We start from the raw sequence: 11,125 nt of genomic DNA on the forward strand, positions 1-11,125 counted from the left end.
AAACTAATGTCCTACTTTTCTATTTCGGACGTCCAACAACTATTGTCCTATTTTCTTTTTTAAACACAAATTTTACATTTTTACCCTTTGTTCATTTATTACTTTTAGTCTCTACCATACAATTAAGGACAAATTTGTTAATTCATAACAAAAAGACAATTACCTAAAAAACCGTGCAAATATACTTTAGGATAATAGAAATTGAACGGAGGGAGTATTTGTTACTAATATGCTAATTAAATATAATTAGTTTTATTTAGATGGGTAGGATTAATTTATTCAAGTTATATTTTTATTAAAGTTTATGTCATTTTATTTAATCAAATACAATAAATATGATATTAATTAATCTCATAATTATATAATTTATTGAAAATAATCTTATGGATTATAATAATATCATTTAAATAAACACAGCTTAAAAGTATAAACGTATTTATTTGCTACGGATGAAGTAGTATCCTCTGTATTCCAATTCAATATACTAATTTTATCATTTTTATTTGTTTTATCCAAAAACATCTATTTAAAATAATTTTTATATAAATATTAAAATACTCATAATTTCTATAAAGAAAAAAAAAAACTCATTTTTTTGTACTTACAAGAAAAAAAAATGTCAAAAACATATTATACACTTCTATTTATCAATAAAGTATTAATTTTAATATGGAAAGACAATTGTACCCTTAGTATTGATATAAATAAGTATAAATGCGACAATAGTTTTAATGTATAGTTGAATTCATACATATTAAAATAGAAAATAAATACTTCCCCCGATCTCAACTCAAAGTACTATTTTTACCACTTTCGTCCGTCCCACTGCAAAGTACATCTTTCGTATTTTAGTAAAAATAATCATACACATATACCAATACCAAAATATCACCTAACTTTTTTACCTAAATTACAAGCATATAATTAAACATACAATTACTTTTTACATAAAGTCAAGGCAAAAATGTAAAAATCTTTTACAAACTTCCACTAACTAATAAAATACTACTCCCTCCGTTCCAATACAATAGTCTTGTTTACCATTTTAGTCCGTCCTAAAACAATAGTTTTATTTCCATAAATAATCATATCACTATAAACTACATTTACTTTTTCATTATTATTACACAATTGTCACTATTTTTTATACTAATACGCTCACAATGGCAAAAAAGTATTTTACCCGTACTTTTTACCCACTGTCAATATAATATCAATATTTTTTAAATCTCGTGTCAAATATAACCCAAATTATAGTTTTGAGAGGGGGGTATTATTTTTTAATATACTACAAAACCCCAAAACACCTCTTTAAACCGGGACGGAGCGAGTATTGTTTTTTAACAATAAAAATAAAATATATATATATATATATTTAAGCAAGTGGACGAAAAGATTTTTTTTTTAAAAAAAAAAAATTGATCTACTTAAAAAAAAAAAAAAAGAAAAAAAAAAGTAAATATTATTTTCAATTTGGCGCAACTCTAACCTCATGCATCATACAAGTTCCAAGCTGTAAATTAAGCCCAACATTTGGAAATTATTTGTTTTTATTTTTATTTTTAAATTGAAATTAGGGTGTCCATTCGTATTTTTGGATTGTATTTGTGTTAGGCTTATTAATGGGTGTGGCAAAAAATATTATCAACCCAAGTCTTACCCAAATTCGAAATTTGACTCGAAATTCTAGATCTGAATATGACACGAATTTTTTAGAGTCGGGTTCAAGTTAACCTGATTTAGTTAAATCATTCGAAATTTGAACAAGTTCGATACGAAAAAATCTAAAAATATGACTTAGTATTTTTTTTTTTTTTTTTTAGGGTCTGTTTGGTTCGAGGCTTTAGGAGGGAAAGGGATGAAATTCTAAAAAAAAAAATTGTTTGGTTCAAGTTTTCTAACAGGGGAGGGAATTTAATTTGTTTAGATTTTTATTTCCCTCCAATTTGAGGGAATTTGGAGAGAGAGATTTTATTAAACAATTTTTACTTATTATACTATTTTTTTACATTTTATTAAATTTTTATAATATTTTTAAATTTTAATATTTATTTATTTTCTTTTTAATTATACGAATGAATATTAATGTATATTGTGCATATATCTAAATTACATTATATATTTTAAAAATTTTAAATAAAATTTACATTAAATTTAGTGTAATATTTTAAAAAATAATATATAATATTTTTTTTAAAAAATAAATAATTTTAAATTGATTTAGTTTTAAATAGTTGTATTTAATTATAATTATTGATTTTATCAAATAAACATATTATAAAAAATTAATGTAATTTTTATAATTGATTTAGTTTGTATAAATTTTACCATATCTATTCTTATATTTGTATATAAAATTATTATTTTTCTTTATTTTGATTTTAATAAATATTTACGTTATCTAAAACAAATTACATTAATTTAATTCAAATATATTTTAAAATACTTTTAAATAAATTTAATCAAATTTCTTTTATAATTAAGTATATATCTTAATTAATTCTGTTTAAATAATTTAATTTAGTTTAATAATTAATTTAATTTATATAAGTACATTTGATTTTGACATGATAAAATAAGACTTGGTCTTTATTATATACTTAATTTATATATGATTTTATGTTATGTTGTTACTATTTATAAGTAAATTATAGTTTATCGGTGATGTTAATAAATATCTCATGTATGATTAAGTAACGTGGAATTGAAACACGATGGACTCATATATATATTGTTTTTTTTATGAATAATTCAGACCAACTTCGAACGATTATTGAATGTCCACCCGAAGCACGCACATCGGTCATTATGTATATAATGTTTGGTTCTTCCGATGATTTATAATGTAGTTTTTGTTTTATTATATTATATAAAGAAATTTTGTATCATGCTTTATGAATAAATTAATCAAATTTTATTAAATACTTTTATTTTTCTTTATTTATATGATATAGGGGCAAAATAGTAAAATTATTCTATTTTTCTTTCCCTCTCCTGCCTAACGAAACACAAAAATATTATTTTCTCTTATCTCGCCTCCCTTCCGTTCCATATGAATCAAACACACTGTTACAATTTTAATATTCTTTCCCCTCTTGCCTCACCTCCCTTCTATTAAAATCTCTCCCCTCCCCTAAAAAAAAAATAAAAAATAAAAAATAAAAAATTTAAATATAACATAAATATTATAAATTAAAATTAAAATGATAATAATAATAATTTAAGTCAACCTGAAATCCAAGTGTGAAATCCAACTTGAATTTTATATTTTCTCCGGTTAACCCAAAATTTAATCCAAACATGATATAATTTTTATTTTCTTTTTTAATTTTAGTTTGGATCGACCCGATCTTTTGCAAATTTGAAATACTCAAACATTTCAGATCTAACGGGTTTAATTTTTCGTATCGGATTTAATTTTGACACTCCTATTTAAAATAATGTAATAATTTATGAAAAAATATAATATAATTTTATTAAAAATTGTGAAGAACGAATAATATTGCTCCAAATATAAAATAATAAAATAACAAAGCCTATATAGAACAGTAGTATATAATTAATGAGTTTGTTCATTTATTTATATATATATATATATTAATTTTAATATTAAAATAATTATTTAATATATTTTTTAAAATAAAAATAAATAAAAATTGTATCACCACTTGTCCCGCCCACGCCATAAAAAAAATAAATAAATAATTGTGAGCATTATAATTTTTAAAATTTGCATTTCATATCAAAATTTTATTATCATTTTGATATAATTTTCAATAAAAATATATATATATTTTTTACAAAATATTATTTTATTTGTCCGATTCTAAGGGTCTCATTTATCTTTTGTGTCATTGTACTTAATATTTAAAATATTCTTATATTTGTATAATTTTTTGCACAAATGTCGTTATAATAAATATTATAAGACACTAATAGAAGTATTTTTGCTTTTTTTCTCTTAATTTGTACTACATTTTCATATAAGAATTAATATTAAAAAATTAACATGTAAAAAATAAATGAGACCTTGGAGCCGCAGAGAAGGAGTATATCAAAGTAGTACTATTTAATTATAAACTCAAATTAAGATTTCAAAATTTAAACATAAAGCAAACAATTTGTTGGTTGACTCCGGTTTGTAGATAATTAAATAAATAAAGCGTATCCTACTAACTTAAATTTTTAGGTGTTGCGGTCATTTATATCATCTAATATAGTATCAGAGTCTTAGTTCTCGAGATCAAGTCCCGTCCCCCACTTTCCGTTGTCGAATTAAATAGCTTTTAGGTGTGTCGATCATATTAAAATTTCACATGATCTTTAAATTTTTAGGATTGAAAAATACGAAACTTGTAGTCACACGATCATTTTCATGTTTTCAATTTTTATTTAATCAATTTTTAGTGTAATTAAATTCATTGCTGAGAGATCTTTAATCTCAGACAATACATATCAAATTCGAAATATATTTTTAAATTTTACGTTTTATCGTTGAAATTTTCTCGTCTAACACAAACGAAATTACATTTTTACACATGTATATTCTTTTTCTTTTCTTTTTTTTTTTTGTTTAAAAAAAAAGTATTTTATCACAATTTTATATTAAAATAATAATATATATATAGATAAAAGGTTCGCTTTCATAATGATGGAAATCAAGTAGATAACTTTCTCTTAGCTTTGAAGCCAAGCAATACATTTAAAGCTTCACTTATATATATTAACCAAAACATAATTACTACACAACATCATCATTTCCAATATATATGGAAAAAAATTAATTTTGGTCTCGATATAATCAAAATTTATTAATTTTGATCCCAATATAAACAATTTCAATCAATTTTGGTTTCATTATAAATAATTTCAATCAATTTTGGTTCCACCGTTAAAAAACTAACGGAAATTGCTGATATTGACATGACGGAGGTGACGTGGCAGTGTAACAACATGATCATGTATAATTATACACTGAAATATACATGGTTATGTAACAACATGGTTGTGTATAATTGTACATAGCCGTGTACTTTCCAGGTCAACTGTCACGTCACCTCCGTTATGCCCACGTCAGCAATTTCCGTTAGTTTTTTAACGGTGGGACCAAAATTGATTGAAAGTGTTTATAATATGACCAAAATTGATTGGAATTATTTATATTGAGACAAATTGATGAGTTTTTTTTTTTATATTTGAACAAAAAATTAATAAATTTTAATTATATTGGGACCAAAGTTTATTTTTTCGTATATATATATAATCTAAAGATTAGTGATGTGTTTAATTTATATATAGTATATTATTTGAATGTTAGTTTTAGTTTTGGTTTGAATAAAACAATAAATATACATCTCTATCTTATTATATCATATAATTTTTAATTATTCTATTTAATATTATCTACATAAATTTCTATTGCAATCAAATATTGCGCAGTATTTGAGACGAAAGAAATAATAGTATTTTATATAATACTCCCTCCGTCTCATTGAAAAATTGTCATTTTCTATTTTCATCCGTCCCAAAACAAGATTACCATTTTCTAATTTAGTAATTGTACTATTTACCTAACATAATAAATATGCTTCCAATTTACAATATATTACACAAATGTCATTACTTTTATATTACACTATACTAATAGGGATATTTTTGTCTTTTTTACTACAATCCAATATAATACTAATATTAAAAAATCTACGTGCAAAAAGCAAACGGCACTCTTTCACCGGGACGGAAGGAGTATAAATATTGCATGGGGTGCACATAAATTTGTTAAGTTAAATATGCAATTTCAATTGTAATCGTAACATTTAAGACAATTTTTTTCTTTTTGTTGATTTTTTATTTGCATAGAATTTTATAAAATACAAATAAATCTTATATAATTTTTAAATAGCATGGAATATTGATGCCTATTCAATAAACTTTGAGGGTACAATGTAATTTATCCAGGAAAAATTAAATTTTACATACAATATTATTGAAAAATAAATATTAAATATATAATATTAAAAAAAATATATCTTTATTATAATTTTTTTAAATAAATAGTAATATATATTGAATATGATATGCTTTAAAAAAATTGTAATACCGATAGCAAAGTAAAAATATTTTGTTGTAATATGGATAGTAGTTTAGTTGTTATATGATATTTTAAATATACTTAATTTTATTTAAATTATAAATAAGATAAATTTTAAATATATTGATTTTTAATTAAAAAGAAAAATATATTTTCAATTATAATTTATATAATACGAAAAAGAGAATGTGGATCTACCGTTGGCACATTTAGTAAAGGTAGATAATAAATCATTTTGGATGTTTTTTTTACCAAACTCTCATTTTTTTTTTATTTGGATTCTACATTTTTAACAAAATATCTCATCAAATATTATTTTAATATCAAATTCAAATAAAAGAAAACATACTCTCTATATAATATTACATCCGTCCCACATACCGTATCTGTTACATTGTAGACACGGTATTTTACGATAGGTGTAATTAATAGATAATTAAGAATGTATTAGTGAAAATAATTATCCTATAATATAAATAATTATAAATTAAGATTAAAATAACTAATTAGTTTAAATATAATTAAAAAAATTAATTAAAAATTTAAAATAAGATTAAAGTGCGTAATTATTTTCCAAAAAATGAAAATGACATGGAATATGGGACGGATAGAAACGGCAACGTGGACATGGTATGTGGGACGGAGGGAGTATATTTCTTCCGTCCGCATCCAAAGATCATATTTACTTTTTGTGTCATTGTACTTAACATTAAAAATATCATTATATTTGTATAGTCTTTTGTACAAATGTCTTTCTATTAGCATTATAAGGCACTAATGAAAATATTTTTGCATTTTTCTCTTAATTTGTACTATATTTTGATATAATAATTAATATTTAAAGATTAACATGTAAAAAGTAAACGAGACCTTTAAAATCGAACAAAAATGGTATAATATATCGTGTTATAAAATTTCAATTATCTTATTGTCTATTTTTATTATATATATATATATATATTTAGTTAAATCAACATCATATTCATCATTTATCTTAAAAACATGCTTGAAATCTTACTTCAAAGCTAAGAACATCCAAAAGTATCTTCCTCATGATTGATACCATAGACTATAATCTATACATTACTCATTACACAACAATTCTCTCTCTCTCTCTCTTAACTCTCTCACTCTATTTGTAGTCTTGTTACATAGTTTCATGTTACAAGATTCGTCTTTCCAACTTCCTTACATCATTTTGTACCAGTCCTAAAACCTATGTTTCTATTTCTAATCTCGATTCTCGTTCTGTCGCGCGTCGATGGAGCGTTATCCGTCCGTTGCACGACGACGACGGCCTCCAAAACGTTCGAAAAATGCATGTTATTACCGACGCAACAAGCGTCGATAGCGTGGGCGTTCCACCCGCACAACGCCACTCTCGACGTCGTATTCTTTAGTAGCTTCATATCCCCGTCGGGTTGGGTCGGGTGGGGCATCAACCCGACGTCCCCCGAAATGACGGGAACACGGGCCCTAATCGCATTCCCCGATCCCAATTCGGGCCAACTCGTCCTCCTCCCGTACATCTTAGACCCGACCGTAAAATTACAAAAATCTCCCCTCCTCTCCCGCCCCCTCGACCTCCACATCCTCTCGTCGTCGGCCACACTGTACGGCGGCCGTATGGCCACAATCCATAACGGCGCCACTATTCAGATCTACGCCACGATTAAACTCAGCCCGAATAAAACCAAGATCCATTTTATCTGGAACCGTGGGCTTTATGTCCAAGGCTATTCCCCGACGATCCACCCGACGACGATGTCCGACCTCTCGTCGATAACGACGATCGACGTTCTATCAGGGTCGACGACGAAATCCCGCAACGCCGCCCGGCCGCTCAAAATCGTCCACGGGATCATCAACGCCGTCTCGTGGGGGTTCCTCCTCCCGGCCGGGATCGTGGCGGCCCGGTACCTCCGACACATCCGATCCGCGGGCCCCGCGTGGTTTTACGCGCACGCCGGGATTCAACTAACCGCGGTTTTCTTGGGGACCGTCGGATTCTCCATCGGGATCAAGCTCGGGGAAATGTCGCCGGGCCGGGCCTACGGGCTTCACCGGAAGCTCGGTTTCGCGGCGTTTTGCCTCGGCTGGCTACAAACGCTCGCGCTTTTGTTCCGGCCAAAGACTACGAATAAGTACCGTAAGTATTGGAAGTCGTACCACCACTTCGTCGGCTACGGCTGCGTTGTCGTCGGCGTCGTGAATTGTTTTCAGGGCTTCGAAGCCATGGGAGAAGGTGAGTCCTATGCCAAGTTAGGGTATTGTCTGTGTCTTTCGACATTGTTGGGGATCTGCATTGCCCTTGAAGTGAATTCTTGGATAATGTTCTGTCGGAAAGCGAAGGAGGAGAAGCTGAAGAGGGAGGGTGTGTTTGGGACATTTTCAGAAAAGGGGAGTGCATCTAGTAGAGGATGAGGCTTGTGGTTTGTCAAGATTGGGGTCAGCCAAACGGGGGACTATCGAATTTTTGATAGGGGACAATTGGGCAGTCGAAGAAGAGTTGTCTTGAATTTTGGTTTGAAATTAATTTGCAACGTAGTATAGGATGATAGTAAGACTGTTCGTAATTATGTCAGAAGTATTTCGACTTTGTCTAAAATATTATAAATGAAAATATTTATTGATTTAATATTTAAGGGATATATATATATATATATTAGTAATTATGCCAAAAACATTCCTTATGGAATGATTTTTTTTTATTATTCAAATTTATGTTTATTATTACTCTCTTCATATCATTTATTATGTTCATTTTTTTATTTTTGTGTATCTCATTTATTTTATCATTTTTTTATTTAAAAAAACTTATATACTTTAATCTCATTTTAAATGGTTAAATTTATAAATTTTTTAATTTTAATTAGAGTAATGAGTTATGTTAATATTAATATATAATTATTTTAATTAATATATTTTTAATTATTTATTAATTCCATCTCTTCTAAATTCTTATATTTGCAGTAAAATGAACATCATGTCTGAACCAATGAAGTATTATATTTTTGGTTTTTTAGCGAATTTTTTTTTTCTTTTTGTTTTTTTTTACTTTTTAAATTTTTAATATAAAAAATATCATAATAATTATTACTATTTATTTTTATTAAAAATCAAATTTGCATAGAATTCACTGACTCAAGAGTAATAGTTAGACATTTGATATTTGTGCTGACATTAGAGCAAATATGGTGACTTTAATTTAGAAGCCTTCCCCACCTTTTCGAGGCTTCTCTCCTTCGAGTCAAAAAAAATAAACTGGTGCAACGGCACAAAAATTGAGAGTGAAATTTTGATGCAATCTCGAGCCGGCCTTGTGCAGTAGATGCAATATCGATGGGTTTCTCGTTTTCATTTTTTCATCTTTCCACCTCTCCTATGTAGGAATGTCAATGGAGCGAGTTTGAAATGGATTTTGCAAACTTTGGGATCCGTTCAACTAAAAAATATTAAAATCCGAAATCCGTCCCGTCCCGCTCCGCTTCAACCCGGCCTTAGACCCGTTCCGCTTCGAACTCTCCAATCCGACATATCTGCTTTTTTTTTATATATATATATATGTAATAATTAATATTTAAATTAATAATTTCACTTCAACACAAACAAACAATTGTTACTGCAGCTTCGACGATGATTTTGTCTTCTTGTTTTTCTTCATCTTCAATTCTGAAGGTCTTTCTCACTCATACCCGTACTCTCACTCTACTAATTTACACTACTTCATTATTATTATTATTATTATTATTACTACTAATTCCGGCAGCAGTAGTCTCCTCCTCCTCCTCCTCCTTGAATCTGTCGGAATTCCTCGCCGGAATCAACAAGCCCTCTCTCAAGACTATCCTCGTATTTTCTCTCTCTCTCTCTCTCTCTCTCTAAAACCAGTATATATATATATATATATATATATGAATATTGATAATTGGAATATTGATTTTGCAGAGCCCAGATGGTGATATAATCGACTGCGTCCGTTCACATCTCCAGCCAGCTTTCGATCATCCTAACCTCAACCTCAAGCCTCCATTAATCCTGGACCTGCAGGTATATATATATATATATATATATATTTAATTTAATAATTAATTTTCAGACAGCCAAAGGGGAGACTTGGTTGGAGGAGGTGCAAATAATAATAATAAGAGCAAAATTCAATCTTATAATTATTAATTTTAGTCTCATTCAAAAAAATTTATTAATTTTGGTCTTATTCAAATAAAAATTTATCAATTTTAGTCCCAAGATGGTTGATTGAGATAGAATATGGTCGTATTGGCTTGAACACGGCGATGTTGGATAACTCAAAAGGTGACTGGCCGTCCCAAGCAGCCAACACGACCGGGACCAAAATTGATAAAAAAAATAAAAATAAAAATTGAATGAGACCAAAATTGATAATTATGATATTGAATGAGACCAAAAATGATTTTGCTCTAATAATAATAATAATAATACTCTCGATACTAGGTAAAATATAATTAGTAAGTAATTAAGAAGTGTATTAGTAAAAATAATTAAGGTATAATAAAAATAATTATAAATTAAAATTAAGATAATTAAATAGTTTAATTAAGATTAAAAAAATCATAAATTATAAAATTTAAAATATGATAAAAGTATATAATCATATTTTCAAAAAATGAAAGGACAAATTATATGGGACTAAGGGAGTAATAATTAATATTGTCTCCGTCTGACTCCAAGGGTTTTATCTACGTTTTACTTGTTCATCTTTGAATAATAATTATTATATCAAAATGTAGTACAAATTAAGAAAAAATTGCAAAAATATTTCTTTTAATGTCTTATAATACTAAAAGAAATTAATTCGTACAAAAAATTATACAAATATAAAAATATTTTTTGTTCAGTATAATAACGTAAAGATATATATGACCTTAGAATATTTTTTGTTAAATATAATAAGGTAAAGATAAATGTCACCTTAGAGGCTAACAGAGGAATATAATTTTGGCTTTTATTTCTTATATTTTTTTTATCTACGATGTTGTAATGGAGGGCATGCAG

At 27.4% G+C, this 11,125-nt stretch overlaps 1 protein-coding gene across 1 annotated transcript; it reads left to right on the forward strand.

Annotated features, from left to right (window-relative positions):
• Positions 1-7,200: 7,200 nt before the first annotated feature.
• On the forward strand, positions 7,201-8,764 carry LOC127255241 (cytochrome b561 and DOMON domain-containing protein At2g04850). Its single transcript, XM_051280702.1, has one exon. It carries the CDS (start codon positions 7,310-7,312, stop codon positions 8,513-8,515), a length of 1,206 nt encoding a protein of 401 aa, XP_051136659.1. The 5' UTR covers positions 7,201-7,309; the 3' UTR covers positions 8,516-8,764.
• Positions 8,765-11,125: the final 2,361 nt, after the last annotated feature.

This window comes from Andrographis paniculata, unplaced genomic scaffold, assembly GCF_009805555.1.
Source record: "Andrographis paniculata isolate CXL003 unplaced genomic scaffold, ASM980555v1 Contig53END, whole genome shotgun sequence".
Classification (NCBI taxonomy): Eukaryota; Viridiplantae; Streptophyta; class Magnoliopsida; order Lamiales; family Acanthaceae; genus Andrographis; species Andrographis paniculata.

Coding starts and splice junctions, on each gene's coding strand:
- LOC127255241 (XM_051280702.1), top strand. CDS start 7,310: ATGTTTCTATTTCTAATCTCGATTCTCGTTCTGTCGCGCGTCGATGGA.